Source organism: Condylura cristata, unplaced genomic scaffold (assembly GCF_000260355.1).
Source record: "Condylura cristata isolate star-nosed mole 26May11 unplaced genomic scaffold, ConCri1.0 scaffold00016, whole genome shotgun sequence".
NCBI lineage: Eukaryota > Metazoa > Chordata > Mammalia > Eulipotyphla > Talpidae > Condylura > Condylura cristata.
In genome coordinates, this window is record NW_004567117.1 from 29214161 (window position 1) to 29235938 (window position 21778).

At 45.2% G+C, this 21778-nt stretch overlaps 1 protein-coding gene across 1 annotated transcript in view; it reads right to left on the reverse strand.

Moving 5' to 3' along the window:
* Nucleotides 1–16958, reverse strand: part of PSTPIP2 (proline-serine-threonine phosphatase interacting protein 2) — a 55765-nt gene extending 38807 nt beyond the window's left edge. Inside the window, exon 1 of the mRNA XM_012725770.1 lies at nucleotides 16890–16958. Coding sequence (XP_012581224.1) covers nucleotides 16890–16922 — 33 coding nt within the window. The 5' untranslated portion in view covers nucleotides 16923–16958. The remainder of the gene's footprint in view (nucleotides 1–16889) is intronic.
* Between the last annotated feature and the right edge of the window lie 4820 nt (nucleotides 16959–21778).

Consider the following 21778-nt stretch of genomic DNA (forward strand, 5'->3'; position numbering starts at 1 on the left):
CATCAAAAGATATTGTTAAGAAGATTAAATGGAAAACAATTAAGATAAAAAAAATGTACAAAATGATGTAAAAATAAACTTATAAAAAAATTTTAAATACTCAGCTCATCAAAAGATATTGTTAAGAAGATTAAAGGGAAAGTCATTGGGAGAAAAGATATATATAAATATAAATATATATATATATATATATATTCTTATAGCAAGAATATATAAATAATGCCCAAAAATTAATATTTAAAATAAAACATAAAAACAGGGCATAGTACTTGAACTTCATACACACTTCATAAAAGGTGTATGAAAGATAGTTCTTTGAGCATTATAAGGACACTCATAGGGAAACTCAAATTAATTACAATTAATCTCCTACTTGATGTCCACTAGAACAGAAAAAGCTAAACAGTCAACACTAAGTGAAGACAAGAATACCGAGCTATCAGAATGCTCATGCAGTGCTGAGGAGAGTATAAAAATAGTATATTCATTTCAAAAATGGTGTGGTAAATTATCAAAAAGCTATCACACAAACTCTACTCCTAAAACTCTACTCATTTATCCAAGTGAAATGAAAACATAATCCACAAATAAAGACTTGCTAAAGAATGTTCATAGTAGTTTTATTCACAATAGTCCAAAACTAGACTATCAATATCTAACAAAGGATGACTGATAAGCAAGTTGTGGTTTATTCATGCAATGGAATACTACTCAGCAATAAAAAGGAAAGAACTATGGATACATGAAACCACATGAATGAATCCTGAAAACATGCTCATGAAAAGTGTTAGGTACAGAAAGCACTTACAGACTTATCTCTTTTAATTGAAGTTTAAGGCAGGCAAACAGTTCTAGGAATTATTTCTATAGTAAAAGAAACTAGAACACTGATTGTCTGGGTCAGGAAGCAATTAAAAGTGGACTGGGAAAGGCCACAGGGAATTTCCTGAAATGATGGAAATGTGTATACCCACATGACTCACAGACCTATCAAGATCTTTCTATAGAGGTGTGGATGGTACTGATATGTATTTATCTGAGTATTCTCTCTTATGTAAATTACATCTCAAAAATATTAAAATGCAAATAAAAATGGTTAGGATTCAAAGGCATGAAGGACAGGAGGCAGCACCCTAGACATGCTGATTTCCATCCTGGAGTAGGAGAATCTCCACTTTATAGTCAATTTCCCTGCAATACTAAATGTCACACACCAGGTCCTCAAAACCAGACCTGGGTTTGATTCTCAACCCCGCCACACACAAGCTACATGACTTTGAGCTGAGGGTTGTCTCTTAGTGTTAATTCACCAGTCTGTAAAATGTGGCTAATTCTCAAAAGAGAAAATGTGTTTTGAGTTTGTCAAGTGTTACAACTCTGCTCAGTTGAAAATAAGTGAACGTGAAACCTGAAGAAGTAAGTGTGCACAGTAAAAACTCTGCATCAGGAAATAAATGAGAAAAACTTAGGCAGATGTACACCAAAACATCGAACACAGCTTTCTTCTTAGCATACACCCACATTTTCTACAATATACTTACATTATTTCTATAACCTTGTATTCCCCTCCACCCCAAAGATAGCAAACTGAAGGCTTCTCCAATTCTTTCTTTGGTTCCCAGGACTGGATAATGATAAGTGACCCACAGCAATGATAGAAAATAGTGGGGGGTGGGGTCCTCTATGATGGCGCAATGGGTTAAAGCGCAGCACTATGAAGCTATCACAGCCATTGCAACACGAGTTCGATCCCCAGCCAGGGAGCTGACCCACATGGCGCCGCAGACCTCTCCTGTCTCCCCGCTGCTCCCCTCAGCAGGGTACTTCGTTGATCTGCCTGTCCTGCTCCCCGCTCTGTCTCTAGTGAGTCCTCATACCCCTTACACGTCTGGCCTGTACTCTGGTTCTGTGTAGATAAACAAGTAAATCCTTAAAAAAAAGAAAATAGTGAAGGGCCCATGAGAAGCCAGATTTGTAGAATGTCAGTATAGAAAAGCAAATGGGGCCACATAGACAGAGGTTGGGACCAGGATTCCAACCCACACAGACTTTCCCAAGAAAGTTTGAAAACTCGTTTCATTGGGGCTGAAACAGGAGCAACCATGGAGACACCGCAGGTGTCTGTAGGACCGGGGGAAGCTGGCCATCTCCACCACACCCCACAGAGGCAGAGCAGTTGGCTCCCAATTCTGTGCCGAAGGTGCTGCTGGTAAGGACTCCAGCCTGCAGCAGGCGCCTCCACAAGAACACGAAAACCAGACAGAATAGCACGTTGCCAGGTACCAACCAGGCCTCTACTGTTAACATTTTAAACAAATTCTGCACAAGCGTAAAGCCCTACAAATGCCTCACTCCCGAGGTAGTGTTACAGGACAGGGAGAGGGTACCCTGAACCCCCAAACCTGCCTGCTCTAAATAGGTCTACCATCCACCGCATCAAAACAGATAAAACTTTAATGAAAAGGGACTTTAATATAGTGAGTATACAATACAGAAGACAAAGAATATAATGTCTAAATCAATCACCTGAAGTCACCCATCCCCTCGTGGGCAAAAGTCCACCCAAAAGGGGTTGGCCCAGAGCAAGGCCTGAAAGCTGCCACAAGCCTAAAGCACCTGCTGGCCCGGACCCACAGAAAAGGGCCAGACAAGTCTGGGAGGCAAAGAGCAAAATCAAAATCAAGGTAAACACTGCCAGAGTCATCTCCCCACAGGTCTCTCACCCACATCTGCCTTTAGCAGTCCAGGGTCAGGAAACAAGCCCGGTTTCCTCATCACATGCTCCTTGCGCCATGTGGCTTCCTCAGGTCTCCTTCTGGCTCTCCATCCTGCTGCCTTCTTCAGATTCCTTCTCTTTCTCTGCTTTTTCTCTGCCCAGCTCCACCCTCCTTCTGGGTGGGGCAGGGAACCTGGAACTTCCCCTTTTCCTAGGGACCACCCTAGGAAAACAACAGCACCTTGGAACTGGCAAATGCTACAAATCAAAGGGCCTGTCTATCTACTGGAGAGCTGCCGGGGAGACAGTCAGCAGCTCCCTCTGGACAGAATCGGGGAAGGCGAGAACAGCCTGTGTGTGGTGTTGGAACAGGAATGGAGGTGTCCCAGGCACGCATGCATTTCCACACTCTGTCCGGAGGGCCTGGAGATGGCAGCCAAGGGACAGTGAGCATACTCAGTCCACTGGTGTCTCTGATCACGCAAGTACCAAAAACTCACCATTTCAATGATGGAAGTTTTTCATGTTTCAGTGCCAGATGTTGACATCCCCTCATGATTTGTCTTTCTCTGGCTTTTTTGTTTGTTTGTACTTTTATCTTTTTCATCTGAACTCTGTTTAGCTATGTAAAAAGCACTTGTTGGTGTTTTTGTAGGATAGCATTAAATTTATAAATTTCCTAAGACCTGACATTTTAATGCTTTAAGTCACTAACTTTGTGGCAATGTTACAGCAACAGGGACTGACACAATCACCTTAACCAAAGGTTAGCATAATAAAAAATCCTCGTGTTGCCCCCTGGGGCTGAGATCAACACAGATGGCTTCTGTGAGATGCCTTCCCAAAATGCACACCCCGAGTCTTAATCATAAGGAAGCAGGCAAATCTACATTAAAGGCATTTCCACAACATAGCTGCCCTGTACTCTTCAAAAATGTCACAGTCACAAATGACAAGACTGAGTAACTCTTCCTGATTAAGAGAGTGAAGGAATGTGACAACTGCGACCAGAATCCTGAATCACAAATATTTTCTTCTTATGTCATAAAGAACCTAGTTGGGACAGTTGGGGAAATTTGAGTCTTGTCTATATATTAATTAATAGTAGTGTATTATCCTCATAATGTGATTATGTAAAATGGTATCCTTTTATTTAGGAAATATACATACCACCGGTAGAATCAGTGATCAGTCACCCAGAAACAAAGATCCAAACCTCCTCCTCCTCCTCCTCCTGGTCCTAGCATTCCCTAAAGAGTCCCCCAGATGTGTCCACAGCACTGCCCAGGCCTGGGGAGACAAGAATGTAGCAGGAAGATGTACCTGAAACTAGAAGTGAGTCCCCAAATACGGGATCAATGGAAGAGAGTTGAGAGTCCAACCAGATTCCCACTACACTTTTGAATGCAATGTTGAAGGCCTTTAAGTCCCATCTTCTATTCTGGTTGATGCAAACCAGATAAGGCAAAGGAGAATAATTCTTGAAGTCTTAAAACAAAATAGAACTGTGAGGATTCTTAAGTAGCCACGTCCCTGCAGATGTCATGGCTCAGACGCAATCCATAGCTACTAGGAAACTTACACCCTTACCCTACACTCAGTTGTCCAGATATTCAATTACCTGGATCTGTCCCCATGACAATTTATCAGAAAGAACGAAAGTATTTAGTTATCAAAAATCATTTTTCCTAAGGTAAAACATAACCTCATTGCATTCCTTCATATCCCATTTTTTTATCTTATTTATCTTGATTTCTGAAACCCCAAAGCCACTTAAGTATCACAATTCTAAAGTCATCTTCTAAAAGCAAATGTATTTCTTCCAACACTTGTTCATCTGAGTGCAGTGCCTTTCTTTTCTCTAACTTGTTAATGTCTTTCCCTGCTTAATCCAATGAACATCTTGCATGAATTTTGAACTCAAGGGATCGTCAGGCATCTTACATGTGAAACACACATTAAAGTGACATTCAACTGAACAAGACCAACAAATCTGATTTGTGAAACTAAATCAAGCTGAAAATGTATGTTCACACACAGCTACACATGAACATTTTATAACAGTTTTATTAATAATTGCCAAAAATTTGGAAACCAATAAAGATATCTTTCAATAGGTAGATGGATAAACTGTGGTACAACCAGACAATTATTTAGCAACAAGGAGAAATAAGGTATTTAGCCACACATTCAATTTGCTCAATGGAAGAACCTGAAAAGTCCACAGACTATATGATTCCAACGGTATGATGCCCTGGAAAAGGCAGTTAAAGGGTGAACTAGAGGCTTGGGGGAGGGAAGGAAGGATGAATAGGTGATTTTTCAAGTAAGTGAAACTCTTCTGTATGCTGCTCTAATAGTGGACGACAGGGTTTATGTAGTGGCAAAAGAGGTTAAAGCACAGACTGTGAAGCTATCAGCAGCCACTGTAGCATGAATTCAATCCCCAGCCAGGGAAGAGACCCACATGGCACAGCAGACCTCCCCTGACCTGCCCACTGCTCCCCGTCAGCATTGTAGTTCAGTTGATCTGCTGCTTCTGCTCCACACTGTCTCTGGTGAATCCTCTCACCCCCCGCATCTCTGACCTGTACCATAGTTCTTGTATGCATAAGTAAATAAATCTTAAAAAAAAAAAGTGGATGACACGATGCACTTGTCAAAACCCAAAAAACACAAATCTGAATCTTAATGTAAAGTAAGAATTTCAGTTAGAAAAATAAATCCATATTGGGGCAGCATTCATAACAAATGTACCCCACTGACACAAGATAATTAATAATAGGAGAGACTGGGAGTGGGGGCGGGCTTGCAGGTAATATGGCGACTGTTTTTGTTCCATTTTTCTGTAAAACTAAAACAGCTTTAAATAATTAAGCCTATTAATTTAAAAGAATATTGTTGAAACTTACTGTGATAATGCAGCATGTTTTACCTTTCTAGGCAACTACTAGAAACAAGTTATTAGTGGCTTCATGGCTGATTTTCAGCAATTTGGCTTCTTTCTGTCTCACATCACATCTTCTTGTTTCTCCAGCACGCATGCCCTTTCCAGCCTTGCTGTCTTCCTCCCTTCCCCCAGTCCTCTGCAAAATCAGGCTGGACCTTAGCTTCCCGTCTCAGCTCAAATGTCAGCTGCGTAGAGAAGCTGCTGATGACCAGTGCCCCACAACGCACTTAGTGGCTGGCCACTGAGTATAGAGTGGGAGGTAGACTAATGGCCTCCTTGGGCCCTTAAAAAAGTTCTAATCCCTGGAATTTTTTAATATATTATCTTACTTGGCAGAAACAGCTTTGCAGATCTGATTACATTAATTACTTTAAGATGGAGAGATGTCCCAGGTGGACTCTATATTAATCACAAAAGTCTTAAAAAACAAGAAGCACAGCACATAAAGAAAGGGGCAAATTACTTAAACATTACATTTCTTGAAGAGGCATTTAAAAAAATTTTTGGGCCTCCCTGGTGTAGCAACGGGTTAAAGCACAGCACTATGAAGCTGTCTCCAGCAGCTTCAGTGTGAGTTCGATCCCCAGCCTGGGAACTGACCCACATGGCAGAGCAGACCTCTCCTGTCCTGCCCCCTGCTCCCCTCAGCAGTGTATTTCAGTCCATGGGGCTGTTCTGCTCCCCACTCTCTCTCCCCAGTGAATCCCCAGACACCTCCCCCACACCTCTGGCCTGTACCCCAGTTCTTATATGCATAAATAAATAAATCTTTAGGGAAAAAAATCTTTGTTGATTTATAGAACAGTTGATTATTCACAATGAAAACATGAACCCAAAATAAATAAATAAAAAGTAAAAATCAGCCATAATATCAAAAATCATATGTAACTTCCATTTATATGTTTTTAACACATACAGAAATGCTGAGTTGCAGGGAGAGATGGCTTTATAACCTGCTATTCCTTGCCACAATCATAAATATGCTTCTTCAACAGCTTGTTTAGACAAGTATGCATGTGGAGAGTCATGTACACCCGGAGAAAGCTCTAGAAAATGACTGTAATTTACCCCTGCAGGTTGGAATTTGAGGTGCTAAGAGAGGGACTTGGATGTTATATGCTTTGCCTGATCACCAGAATTTGTGAGAGCTGGAGAGGCTTCTCCCCTGCACTTGAATATTTCCAGCCAGGAGGGTGCCCTAAAGGGAAAACCTTTGACCTTGGCAACTCTGGTGGCCAGACTCCTCTGCAGGCTGGTTCAGGCCCAGCCTGTGAACAGACTGAGAATTAAAGGCCCTTCTAATTCTTAATTTAGAAAGTTATACTTATATTGTAGAAAAATTGAAAAGTAGAGATGAACAAAAAGAAATTATATTACAAAAATAATTATATTTTTCATATCATATAAAACCCAAAAGAAGACAATAGTTAACATTATGTAATACAAATTTAGTTTCCTAATTACCTATGACTCTGGCTTCATATTTTTAAAATAACAATCAGGTTTTATTTGTACAAGTTAGTGAACTTTCCAATTCAATAGATTGTGAATATGCTTCCTGCTGCTTGCTGCTTGTTTTAAGACATAAATTTTAGGGATTAGGGACTCTCTTTCACTTGTCCTAACAACTCCTTAGATTTTTTTAAAAAAGAGATCACCAGAAAAGATCATGCTTAGTGAGATAAGCCAGAAAGAGAAAGAAAAATACCGGATGGTTTCACTCATAGCAGGAGTATAATGGACCAAGCTAGAAAATAATAAGAATAATGAACAGCCATATACCAGAGACACTTTGTGGGGGTGGAGTGGGGGATGGGATCAAAAACGGGGGAGGGAAGTACACGGGACTATGGTGATGGCATGCGGGTGACTCGGTGATGGGAAGCCCACGGGGATTACAATTGAGATTTTTTAAAAATGTACAAAATGATGTAAAAATTAACTGTTATATTATTTATTAAAAAATGGAAGAAAAAAAAAAAAAAAGAGATCATCAGCCCTCCCTGGTGGCACAGCCGGTTAAAGCACAGCACTCAGAAGCTAAAGCCACTTCAGCATGAGTTCGATCCCCAGCCCCGGAAGTGACCCACATGGTGTGGCAGACCTCTCCTGACCTGCCAGCTGCTCCCCTCAGCAGTGTACTTCGTCAGTCATCCTGTTCTGCTCCCCAGTCTATCTCTGGTGGATCCTCTCACCACCCCTGCACCTCTGGCCTGTACCTCAGCTCAGTATGCATAAATAAATAAAATTTTTAAATAATTTTTAAAATAAAAATAAATAAAAGTGACTATCATTCCACTAATCATTTTTATTCATTATCTCAATTTTCTAAATTAATTTAACTGTAAAACACCTACAATGTCGACATTCTAATGCATTACTGGCAATTCCCCCTCTTTAACAGAACTATAATCTATTTTACCATCTGAAACACATTTACAGTCCTAGGGTTGGGTTGGCCAAATACTCTTACCCTCACTGGACTAAAAACTCAGAGTAACTAGCTGGTGAAGTGACACCTAGACCCAAGTTTTACAGGGGGGCTGGAAAGGGCTCCCTCCATAACTTCTGTTCTCTCCAAGTCAACCGCAGTTCCTTAGGTAGGTCCACAGCCTTATACACTAGGTCCCTCGGCAAACCCCAGATCTTTCCAGGCCTGCAGCTTTCCCACCTGAAACCACAGGACTTAAATGTCTTTGCCCTTGGACTTCTAACTGGCTGGCACTTTGGTCCTGGGGTTTTCAATTTAGTTTCTGCATGTGAGTCACTGGCAGGTGCCTGGCTCTGCTGTACACCCTCACTCAGCACTGAGGACGTCTGGGAGCAACATCACAGTCCTGCATACGCAAACTCCCTGCCAGAAAAGGGTAGTGCCAGCCTGAAACAGCTGTGAAGGCCTGCCAGCCAAGGCCGTGGCTCTGACCACACTGCTCAGAATGAAGGTCGACTAGAAACTAGATGGGAGTGCTAATGAAACAGGAAGATGCTAACTAGGACTGGTAGATGAGGAGGCCGGCGGGGACAGGTAGCCCAAAGGACTGGTCAACTGTCCAGACCTGGCCATCAGCATAAGTGCTGATGTAATACTTTTTATTCCTGAGAGCTTTTTCATCCCCTAGGTCAGGCCCTGTAGGACAAAACTAGACTCTCTGAGATTAGTGAGAGCTTAGAGTCCGTGTTGAGGAGCAGTTTCCAAAAGGTGGGGCAGCAAAGGTCTGGAGCAGTGAAGGGACCTAGAAGCCTGTATTTCTGGGGGTTTCTGACACATGTGGCCACTTAAGAACCTGTCACTTCATCATCCATTCTCAAATACACAAAGTTGTGACCAATGAAGAACAGAGGCACGGGGTAAGAGCGCAGAAGGAAGGGAAACCTGTGACTGTTTCCTTGGCATTTTAGTTTGCATTCCTCACTTAGTGAAACTAACCCCAAAAGTTAACCAGCCTCCAGTCCACAGGGCAATCAAGCCAACTACTGTGACTCAAATATGACCTTCAGTTAGGGATGAGGTCTCAGTTTCCCTCCCCTAAACATCTTATTCAAGTAATTCTCCCAGTGCCAATCCATGCCATTCCCTTCCTGTGAGGTGTTCTAGAAGGGCATATTTTTCCCATTTGATGCATGCCCTTAGCACTCATCTTAGCACTCTCTAGGGGCTGGTCCTCACACCTCGCTCCTGCTGCCCCTTAGTCTTGCCCCGCCAACCCACTGTTTTAGAGTCAGGAGAACAGTGAGCCTGCTCCTATTTGTGTCACACGTGTGTGTTTGCCCCTGGACAAGAGTGTAGGCCCCTCAGGGGTCAGGCTTCACCTCACAGCTAGAGGTCCATACAGATCTCTGGCATTGCAAATGGCAGAATGCCTATAGGCTTCTACACAAAGACAATTCAATATTGAGTAACAGAGCACAAAGAAAAGTGATTTCAATGCTTGTCAAGCTTTTAGTACAGGGAGGAGTTTTTAAACCTTGATGTAAAGCAGATAAGTCACAAAAGGTTTGCTGAACAAACTTGACTATATGTGGTATTTTCTTTATTTTTTTTAAAGATTTATTTATTTACGCATATAGAACTGGGGTACTAGCCAGAGGTGCAGGAGTGGTGAGAAGATTCACCAGAGACAGAGTGGGGAGCAGAACAGGCAGATTGACTGAAATACAATGCTGAGGGGAGCAGTGGGTGAGACAGGAGAGGTCAGCTGTGCCATATGGGTCAGCTCCCTGGCTGGGGATCGAACTCAGACAAGAGTAGTTGGCAATAGCTTCATAGTGCTGAGACTTAACCCCTGTTCCACCTGGGAAGCCCCAGAACTAGATTTTCAACTATGAAAATAGCCAGAGCCCCCAGCCCCAGCTATGTATACATGTATGGATATATATATAAGAATATATAATCAAATATTTGTAGTTAAATGACAAAGAATATCTTTATCATTAAAAAAATTGCAGATTTATAAGCAAAGCATGAAGAAAGAAATAAAAATGTAACAGGGTGGTCCCTAGAAAAAGGGAAAGTTCCAGGTTCCCTGCCCCACCCAGAAGGAAGGTGGAGCTGAGCAGAAAAAAGAGAAAGAGAAGGAATCTGAGGGAGAAAGCAGCAGGATGGAGAGCCAGAAGGAGACCTGAGGAAGCCACATGGAGCAGCAAGCATGTGATGAAGAAACCATACTTGTTTTTTGGCCTTGGACTGGTTAAAACAGATGTGGGTGAGAAAACCGTGGGGAAGTGACTCTGGCAGTGTTTATATTGATTTTGATGTTGCTCTTTTCCTCCCAAACTTGTCTGGCCATTTCTGACTCTTTTCTATGGGTCCCGGCCAGAAGGTGCTTTAGGCTTGTGGTAGGTTTTCAGGCCTTGCTCTGGGCCAGTCCCTTTTGGGTTGACTTTTACCCATGAGGGGGTGTTTGATGTAGAAGTTATATTCTTTGGCTTCTGTGTTGTATACTCACTGTATAAAGGTTCTTTTCACTAAAGTCTTATATGTTTTGTCTTGATGCGGCGGATGGTAGACCTATTTGGAGCAGGCAGGTTTGGGGGTTCGGTGGTGCCCCTCTCTCCCTGCCCTGTAACAAAAACCACTTGTAAAAGAGGAAATACAGGCCTCCCCGGTTGCACAAGAGGTTAAGTCTCAGCACTCTGAAGCTAGTGGGAGCCCGTACAGCTGGTGTTCAAGCCTCCGCCAGGAAGATGAACCACATGGCACAGCAGACCTCTCCTGTCTCACCTACTGCTCCCCTCAGCATTGTATTTCAGTCAATCTGCCTATTCTGCTCCCCACTTTGTTTCTGGTGAATCCTCTCACCACCACCACCCCCACTCCCTGCACCTCTGGCCTACACCCCAGCTCTTGTATGCATCAATAAATAAAATAAATCTTTAAAAGAAAAAAAGGAGGAAATACAAAAATAAGTAAAGGGTGACACTCCCTTGTGATTAAAAAAAGAAAGAAAGAAAATGTAATAAAGTACCTGTGTAAGGTCTGAGGCGCCGGGCAAGGCTGGAGGTGGGAACCTTGAATCTGGGACAGTTACTTTCTGCATACCGGGAGCCTCCTAACCTTGAGTCTCCTACAGCCTGGGAACTGCCTGCCTTCTGGGAACTGACAAGCATCATTGATTAATTAGTATCTGAAAAGTAGCTTCCATGCCCTATAAAAGCTTATCCGTATTTCCCAACGGGCAAGATTCACTGATCTCAACCCTTTGGGGTCTGTGAATCTTGCCCAGGAGCACAATAAAGTTCCTGTCCATCGGAAACTTTGCCTGTCTCTCCATCTTTTAACTGCCCAGAACCTTTCATCACCCACTTTTACTTATTAAATGGGCAGGGAGACAACCACACAACTCAGGAGGAATGCAGTGAAGCTGCTAGCCTCAGGATAGTGTTGTGGCTGCTGAGAATGTGAATGCCCTTTAGGAAATTGGTCTGATCCTAAAAGTTCTAAAAAGGTCTAAAGTTTTAATGTCTTACTGTTAGTCAGCGCTATTTTCAGTCATTCAGTGGATACTCCTGAGTCTGTCACAGGCAGGCATTGAACTAGGTGCCCCTGGAGTACTCACACACGTCAGTAGTCCTGACCCATGAGTGGCTAGACCTAAAATGACCTGCTGGGGACTTCACGTGGGTGTCAGAGAGAAATAAACAGTGTTCTTTTCTAGGCCACTGTTGTTTTGGATTTTCCTGTGAGTCACAATTAAACTTAATCCTATGTATATATTAGTGAGCTTTCAGCAGTTCACTGGTTCCTGATTTCTTAACAGAATAGGAGGCAAGATCCTCAAAACAGAGGGAGAGGTGGAACTCAACTCAGATACCAGTTTCACTACATTCACCATAATCATCATGGAAAGAAAGAAATGACTGGGATTAGAGAAGCATAGTGAAATAGCTGGGCAGTCACCAGTTTTCCTGAGTTTCCTGAAATAGGTCCATCAAGAACTTTAAATACTGGCTCTCCCTGGTGGTGCAACGGGTTAGGACACAGCACTGCAAGCTAGGCAAAACCTCTTCAGAGTGAGTTCGATCCTCTGCCCTGGAGGTGACCCACATGGTGCCGCAGACCTCTCCTGACACACCCACTGCTCCCCTAATATCAGGTGAGACTCAGCTCCTTGCATAGATCATAATCACTGAAAGGTGACACTCCTGTGTCCCCCTCGGTGACGACAGCAGCCATGACAGGTTGGAGTGTCTCATAGAGAATCTTTGAGTTAACCGCCTGAGATTCACTCATGCCTGAAGAACCTTCCTCCCTTTGACCAAGCGTGTATTTTGGCTGTTGGTTAAGAGTCTCCAACAGGTGGTTAGAAAGACATTCGTGGGCTTTGCTCTTCATCTGAGTGCTGGGCCCTGGTTGGGGCCTAGCGTCCAGTGGACGCTCATCCCATTCTCCAAAGCACAAGATCACTGGAGTGACCCTTCCCTTGAAAGAGAAGAGTGATACAGTCGCCTTAGCAGAGTAACCTCAATCCACGGCCACATATGCTGCTCACTCTTTCTCTGTTGTCCCCTCATTCACTCCCATGTTGAGTGTCTGCTACCTGCAGACCACTACATGGGTGTGGAGCTACCGTGCTGGGCCTACCAGGCTCCCCAAGTGGAGCTGACTGTCTAACAGGAAACAGCAAAGAGGCTTTCACAGTACTGTGGGTTGTCTTATGGGCCACAAAGAAGGTTCTTGTGGGAGAAAGGCAGGAGAGAAACAACACAAAAGCGTGTTTCCGGTCAGGCAAACTCAGTGGGGGTCATCTCCATTTTACTTTATTTTCTTTATCTTTCCAACCCCTGTTTTAAAAGGCACTGAGTCTTCCCTTCTCAAATAGATCCACTAAACGGTTCTTTTGAGTAAGTATTTCCATAGGGCATTTGAATAAGATAATGTACCAAGTATGTGCTGACTCACCTTTTCTGGAACATCCACCCAAATGGACCTCTCCTTGTCCATGGAACATTCTACTCTTGGGTCTATGAGGGTCCTTTCTGGGTTGTCTCTCCCCATCTCTGCCCTTTCTCCTCCTGTATGATACAGGCATTTGCCGAGAGGGCTTTTTTATGTCTCCCTTCACTCAGTGAATGAACTGTCACCCACTTCCTTTAATCAGCACCTCTATGCCGATGATAATAATAACTGACAGTCACAAGAGCTCATTATGTTCCAGGTAATGTACTGAACTCTGATTTAACCTACATGGAACAGACACTGCTATTATCTCCATTTTTACACATGGAAAAAAACAAAGGCTTGGGGTTTGAAGTAACTGCTCAGGGTAGGGTCACCCAGCGAGTAAGGGACAGCCCAGGATTCAAATCAGGTCAGTCTAGCCAGAGCCTCTACTAGTAACTGATGGCCTTTCTTCATGCTGTTCCATGTGCTCGCTTACCTGGACACCCTTCCCAAGGGCGTGGGCCATTTCCACCAGCCCCTAACACACAGACGCTGACATCAGAGAGTACTCACTGAACATGTCTGCACTGGTAAAATATGGAAATAATTTCAAAACCTGCTGTCAGGGCCGCTGTCTCCTCCCCACGGCCCTCCCCCTCCCCAAGACTGCCCCAGATCCAGCCACCTCAGCATGGTGCTGAGGTCAAGGGCTGGAGTGGGGAGGGAGCTCCAGGATGCAGTTGGCCTTGGACTACCCCTATGGTTAAATGTGGTTAATTTTGTTTCTCCCTCCTCGCACCTCCTCTCCACAAACCAGTTCCTCTTCCTGACTTCCTTATTTCTGGGCCCATATCTCATTTCTATTGACTCATGAGTCAAGTGTAGCTCACCTGCAGTTAGCTGACTTGCCCTCTGGCTTTCACAGTCTCTACGCTCTACCTACACTGCTTCCATCTGCCTCATCTTTTCCCCTTCTCTGTGTTCTCCACCTTGCAGCCTCTTCTTGCCCTGGCCCTGGGTAGATTCTCTCACCCCGCTCCCACCTCCTCCACCACATCCTTGAGGCCAGGCTTTCGAGGCCAAAGACAGCTGGCCCAACCTTGCTTCTGCATGGAGAATCTATCCTCTAACCAGGGTGGCAGTCTTGCCGCTGCTAATGCCATCCCCATTAGAGCTCCTTATACAGAGAAAGTATTTCACAAATATTTATTAATTTCAGCCAACCGGGCCTTCCTGTGGAACAAGGGGTTAAGTCTCAGCATTATCAAGTTATCTCAAGTCATGAGATCAATCCCTGGCCAGGGAACTGCCCCCACGTGGTGCAGCAGACTTCTGCTGCCCCGCCCACTGCTCCCCTCAGCAGAGTATTCCAGAAGATCTGCCTGTTCTACTCTCCACTCTGTCTCTGGTGCATCCCTTCACCTTCCACACCTCTGGCCTACACCCCAGTTCTATTAGGCATAAATAAATACAAATAAATATTTAAAAAGTTCAGTCAATGGATGCCCTTCTGTTTCCAAAGTTTTTCTACTTTGTCCAGTCACAACCTTCTGTTTCTGGAACATCAAAATTCTTGCCGGCCCCTCAGTTCCAGCAACAGCCTTGCTTCCCCTAAACGGTGAGGTGTAAAAGCCTTGCCAGCAGCCCAGAGGCCTCCAAAAGCTTCTCTAATGCTCCCTTTTCTCCCAAATACTGGCTGACTGTCCCATCTCTCTGAATCCTAGACACCCATATGACAGGCACTATGGCAGGTGTGGGGGGTTCAGCTGATGGTGACATGTAGAGCCTATCCTCCAGAAGTCAAATGTCATCCACTGGATGCCTCTGGCAGTATCAAAGGGCCAACGTGAGAGGAAGGTGCAATGTTCTCTCTGAGCCCCAGCCTTACTAAGGCACTCACGAAGCATTTAGTCCATGCAGAATCCTGCTCCACCAAAGCCCAAAAGTTTTAGGACCAGGGGAATGTTGCTCAGCTTCTCTGCCACTCTAGTTCCTCATCTGTAAAATGAGATAATAAATGACCTATCCCATAGGGTTACTGTGAGGCTTAAATGACTAGTGTGTGTGAAGGGCTTAGAACAGCACTTGCTGCAGACTCTGCACATCCTAACGTCATCTGTTATTGTTTTTGTTACACGATATAGAATGTCACAGGAAAATGGAGACGGAAGATACTTATACAAACTATTTTAGAATCTCAGATAACTTCTGAGAATATAATTCCAGAAAGTTCTCTCCCCTGACCTGCACACAACCTCTAGCTTCCAACCCAGACCGCACTCAGCCCCCTCCCCTAAATATCCCTGCAAGTTTGCCTGGGACCACTGTGGGGTGAGGGGAGGAGGGGCCACCTTAATGTATGGCTTGGGATGCTCTAAATATAGAGGCTGCTTCCACCCTGAGACATGCTCTGTAGGTCTTTTTCCACCCCAGTCATTCAGCAATGATTTGCTGAGCACTCACTCTGCACACACCTGTGGCATGAAAGCCAGTTTGGGACCTGTCCACAAGGTGCTCACATGCTTATAGGCCTCCAAATGCAAAATCAGGAGCTGAAAAATGCTCTGAAGAGTCAGAACATGTGGCATGTAAGTGGGTAAAGGATGCATTTTGTGTGAAATCAGCAAGGGTTTCCCCAAAAGAGCTAGCATTTAGACTAAGATCTGAGAATTGGATGTCACACTTTCATGTAAGGAGGGAGGCGAGGCAGGTCTCTCTGCCCTGTTTTTGTCCACGACTCCTGCCATGCCACCCAAACGTTCTACAATGTGCCTGGAAAATCCCAGGCCTCCTCCCAGAGGCATCTATGAGGTTGGCCCCCTCTCTGTAATGTTTCCCCCTCTCTGTAAGGTGTGCCCACCTTACAGATGAGCCTCAAAGACCAGGACAGGAAATCTTACAAGGCAGGGTATAAACTGTGTTCCTGAGACCACAGACCCAGGTTTCTGCCTGAAGCCCACTACAGGGAGACAGACCTGCCAGGCACCTGTGAAGACAAGTGAGTATCAAGTAGGGTCCCAAGTAAAGAGCTGGGCAGCTTGGCTTATGCTCATTTACTGCTCCTGGCTATAGGGGTCAGGGTGGCCCCTCCAAAAGTGGGGTGACAGACTCTTAGCACCTGGAGACTGGGCAGAGGGAGTCAGTAGGCAGATGCCCTGCCTCCAGATTGGAGGTTGAAGCCCCCAACAGCTAACAGGTCTCGACCCTGAGTGGGTCTCTGCAGACTGCGGCAAAGGCCTGGGGAAGGGGCTCAGGAGACAGGCCTCTGCGGGACAGGGTGTGCAGGGGAAAGTCAGGCACCACCAGAGCCCAGACAGGCTGTACCTGGGAAACTAGTCCCCTCCACCCCACTCCCCGAGCGACTGCAGCTGTCAGCCTGTGGAATCTCACCCAGACCACTTCAAGGGTTCCCCAAACCCCTCCCTGAGCTGCCTCCCTGGGAGACCCGCGACTCAAGCTGCACCCCGGTCTCTCTTCCCTTTTGGTCTGGGTTTCTTCATCGCTAGGAAGAGGGGGGAGGATGCCCCGACTCCCAGGAAGCTCTGGTTACCCGATTCGTGGGTGCACTGCCAGGAGCACCGGGAGACCTAGAGTACTTGTGGACACGCAGACTGGGGGCGCGGTGGTGGGAGAGAGGTAGAGAGGGGACAGAGACCGGCCTCGGCTCAGGGCCCCCCCCACCAACCCATTGACCCCTTGGGGCTGGGTGCGCAGTGCAGCGTGCCGTCCCGAGAGGCGCTGAACCCGAGCGCGCGGCCGCTGGGCGCCCGGCTCCGCTCCGCGCTGGCCTCCCCACAGCGGGTCCTGAGCCCAGCGATCGGACGCCCGCCAGTCTGACTTACCCAAAAGTTTCCTCGGAACAGCGAGCAAGTCATGGTGGAACGCGTGGGGAGTGCAGCAGACAGTGGGACAGCGGGACGCCGCGCGGGGAAGCCTGGCGGTCAGAGCGCTGCGGCTGAGCCTGACTCCGGAGTCCCCCGGCCTAAACCACGCCCTCCCGACCCTAAACCACGCCCCATGACTTAAGCCACGCCTCCCAAGCCCTAGACCACGCCTTCCAGGCCCTAAGCCACGCCTTCCGAGTCGGAGCGCTGCCGCAGCGGCGTCCAGCGCACGCACCCAGCCGGAGTTCAGCCTCGCGACTCCAGGCACCCACCAATTCGTGAGCCCTAAGTTCCCCCCACCTTCGGGAAACCTTTGAGGATAGGAAAGAACTTCCCAAATTGGGTCCTGTTCCCGTCCACAAGATACCCTCCCCCACAGCCGCCAAGCGCAGGGAAATCTAGTTTCCGTGGGGTCAGCTCCGGAACGCCTGGGGATGGGCAAAGTTAGCGATCCAGTGAGGTGTCGACGTTAGACAAGTTTCAACGAGTAGAGTGAACCCAGGTGAGATCAAAGCCGATCAGCGCCCCCGGGCCCGTTTTAGTCTCAAAGTCACTGAAAGGTCACTGACAGTTGCTGAGTATCAGCTGCTCCACTTCCCAAGACCCTTTTCCAATTCCACCCTTGAGGTGCTCACTGGGTGCTTCCTCTCCCTCTTTCACTCCTGTAGACCACACCTAGGGAGTCGGAGCCACCCCACTTTATAATAGTGTAGTAAATACACTGAAAAATCCAGAGCCAAAATTGAGGGCCTGAGAGGCTGAATGACTTCTCCGAGAGCTCAGCCTTTTCAAGAAATACAGAAATCCGTGAGAGCTCTACCTTTCTAAACAGTACCCGGTCAAAGATTCCCAGGACTTATCCACCTTGACCAAAGAGTGCTCAAGGAGGGGAGGATGGTACCAAGGGCGGATGCCCTGCCCACAACCCAGGCCTTAAAGGGCAAGTATTTGCCTGCGCAGGTTTTGGTGCTGTCCAGACACAGTGAATGGACAGTTAACAGGTAGTACCACCCCAATCCCGCTGTGATAAAACCCTCCAGCGGAGTCATACCTAATTAGGAAGACGGAGGGGTGGCCTCCCACCCTGGGTCAATCCACGAGCACCCATCCATTTCTGGGGTTGCCCATCTCTTTGGAAAGCAATGAGGTTCGAAGGAAGGGAAGAAAGCCTAGCAGCAGCATCAGGGGGCAGCAGAGGCCAAGGTGGGCACCAGGACAGGAAAATAGCAAGAAGGGGTGAAAAATAACTTGGGTGATGAAAGAAATTCAAGTGCCAAAGACAACACCAATATTTTTCCTGAAAGTTTTTAATATTTTGGAAGAAATAGTTTAGATGCATTTCTAATTGCCTGAGTTAAAATTTCATGTATGACTGTCATCAATTGTTCTTGATGGGGGGGGGGGGCCAGCCCCAAATTTTAACTCTCTTCCACCACCTAGTGGCAAAATTGCACACAGCAAATGGTTGTCCACGTTGCAGGAACATGTTCATTCCTCAAACCTTAATTAGCCCCATCCCCTAGACAGATGCTGTTGAGTAAAACGGTAAGTATGTACTATATCTAAGTGTCAATGACCAATTTGGGAGATCCTACTAACAAAGCTAAATTACACTCCTATAGCAATAATAAATAATGAAATGATTAACATGTTTTTAATGGCTCCCTCTGAGGAGGGGATAGATGCTATGGGACACAGGAGGGAAGGTAACCTACTTTTTTTTTTTAATGTAGTTATATATGCATGCAAGAACTGGGGTGTACACCAGAGGTGTGGGGGTGGGGTGGGGAGGGGAAGTACATGAAAGGATTCACCAAAGAGCAGAGAGCAGAACAGGCAAATATACTGAACTACACTGCTGAGGGGAGCAGTGAGTGAGACAGAAGAGAACAGCCATGTGGGCTGGCTCCCTGGTGAGGGATTGAACTCATGTCCCAGAGACTGGACTAGCATGATAGCACTTAGACTTTAACCCCTGCACCACCAGGAAGACCCAGACCTACTTTTCGCTTACTTTTGACCACTAAGTTTACACCATATGAGTTTATTACAAATGCTCCCCAAATTAAAATCTCTTCAATATCACTTTAAATTTTCCCATCAATGTTTCTGCAACAATTTCCCAATACTTTCACAGCATTTCCTTAAAGCTTTTAGAAATATTAAGATGATATCCCTATATAAATCTGTTAAAATTCATCATAATAGAATTACAGATAAAGAACACAAATTTTTAGGGTTCTTGAAACATACTGCCAACTTGTTTTCCAGGACAGTAGCCTACAGTCTCGGTAGTAGGAGGAGATAGCTTGCCCAGAGGGAATAAGACATTTTCAACATTTTCAGAAATGGGGAAAATGGGCAATGAATGGCAGGAAAACACACACACACACACAAATTCCTTTACCCCAAATTTCTTACCATCCTTTAAAAATTGTCACATCTCTTTTTTCCCTCTTTTTCTCCTTGCCTCCACCAGTCCAACTTCTTACTGATTATCAGGTTACTTTTCTTGGTCTTTTAATCTTAAAGCACTGCTTTCTTCAGTTCTCTCCTCTCCTCAAAAGGCACCAAGTTTCCCCACTGGCCATCAGAATTAGCTCTCCCAAAGTTCTCTAAGTGACCTTTAAGACCTTTCTGATTCTAGTCTGACCCACACCACTTCCAGCTTCCAGTGCCAGCTTCTTATGTCCAGATGAGACAGGTCTTTCTATCCCGCCACCTCATCTCTCTGCAAGTTTGGCAAGCAACCTGAGTTACTCTTCCTCCTGTTCAAGTTCCATCTTATCACAACTTCCCCACCTGCTCCAGACCTGTTTTCTCACTTCTTCAGTTTCTAGAATTTGTCATTATGATCACACAAAATAGACCTTAATAATGAGGTTACTTATTTCCTTATGTTCTTCTTCTCTAATTTCTGTTCCTCTTGGAAGTCTCCCTTCCCCCAATAAAACTACAAGGTACCTCAAGATAAGGATGGTATTTTCTCATGTACTGTCATGTACTGGACAATTTTGGAGTCAGCCAAGGAATTCAGTAAAAGCTCACTTTCATCATCAAAAGCAATGGCAATTTTTATTTCAGTTCCCAGTCTGGCCATCACCTTTCCAGTAAGCAGAGGCAAACCTGGTAATGGTACTAGCCAAGTAACTACAGCCAGGACCAGGGCATGATCAAGTAGAAGCCATAGTATAAAAGCACCAGAAGGCAAGAGTAATCTGTGTTACTAGGCCTGCCAAGTTAATGTCAAAAAATAGAGGGACTCAATTTTGTCACTAAGGTTAAAAGCTAGTTAGATTGAGGAATGGAACAAAGGGTCAGGACAGGACAGGACTGGACAGGACAGTACAGGATGGGACAGAAATAGAATACAAGAGACAAACACCCAGGAGGAAGGTGATATGCCTAGAGGCTAACTTTAGTTAGGGTTAGGGTACATACCATCAAGATTGGAATTTTCTAGTGTTAAGACTCAGATAATGCATTTCTGGTCCAATTTGCTTAGAGATGAGAAAACTGCCATCTACTGTCATAGGAGACAATCCATTCCCCCCCCCCTTCCCCACCCTCATCAAAGTCACCTTCTGGGCCTCCCTGGTGGTACAGTGGTTAAAGTATCAGTACTATTAAGCTATCGCCATCCACTGCATGAAGTGCCTCCACTAACCTATATATGGTGCAGCAGACCCCTCCTGTCTCACCTGCTGCTCCCTTTCTGTTCCCTACTGTCTCTGGTGAATCCTCTCAGCTACGGCACCTCTGGTCTATACCCCAGTTCTTGTATGCATAAATTTGAAAAAAAGATGATGTGGTATACAAACACAATTGAATACTAATCTTATCAAAAAAAATACTCATGCCATTTGGGGTAGCATGGTTGGTGCTGGAAGGGATTATGCTAAGTGAAATAACTCAGAAAGGAAAAAGAAAACATCAGATGGTTTCACTTATAGGTGGAATATATTTAGACCAAAAAAAAAAAAAAGGCCAGAAAAAAGAATTTACTAGTTGACCAGAAATTTAAAGTGGTAGGGGAGGGGCCAAAAGAGGAGAGAGAAGAGCACAGGGACTATGGTGATGGTTCACAGGTGCAACAGTGCTGGGAAAACTGAGGACTATACCTGGAGGGAGAACGACAATACAATGTTTAAAAGTCACTTCTGGAAGTAATAAACCACAGAAAAATTTTATGTAGGGCTAAGCAGAATTTTAAGATGTAGACCTGGAGCATTTGGTAGTGCCAGAAAACACACACACACACACCCCACATCACACGTGAGTCAATTGAAAGCGGTCCTGGGGCCCTCCCTGGTGGCACAGCCGGTTAAAGCACAGCACTATGAAGCTAAAGCCACTTCAGCACGATTTTGATCCCCACCCCGAGGTGACCCACATGGCGCAGCAAACCTCTCCTGACCTGTCCGCTGCTCCACTCAGCAGTGTACCTTGTTGATCGGCCTATTCTGCTCCCCACTCTCTCTCTGGTGAATCCTCTCACCACCCCTGCCACTCTGACCTGTACCCCAGTTCTGTACGTATAAATAACTTTAAGAAAAACAAAGAGGTCCTGATGGTCAAAGCTGGAATAATTTGAACAAAATTATTACATACCAGCTTGTAACCCAAAATTTAATCAGAGTAACTGTGAGTTCAACACAATATAATTAAGTAGTTGGGTACATAAATGGAGACTAAACAAACCTTTTCTATAGAATTCAAAATAATTTACAGAATATACTCAATACCCAAATAGAATTCTGAAAGTAGAATTCTATTTGGGATGACTTGAAAGGTTTTCATGAGCCTGGGAATATGCAATTATTCCATACAAATGATAGGTGCTTCCA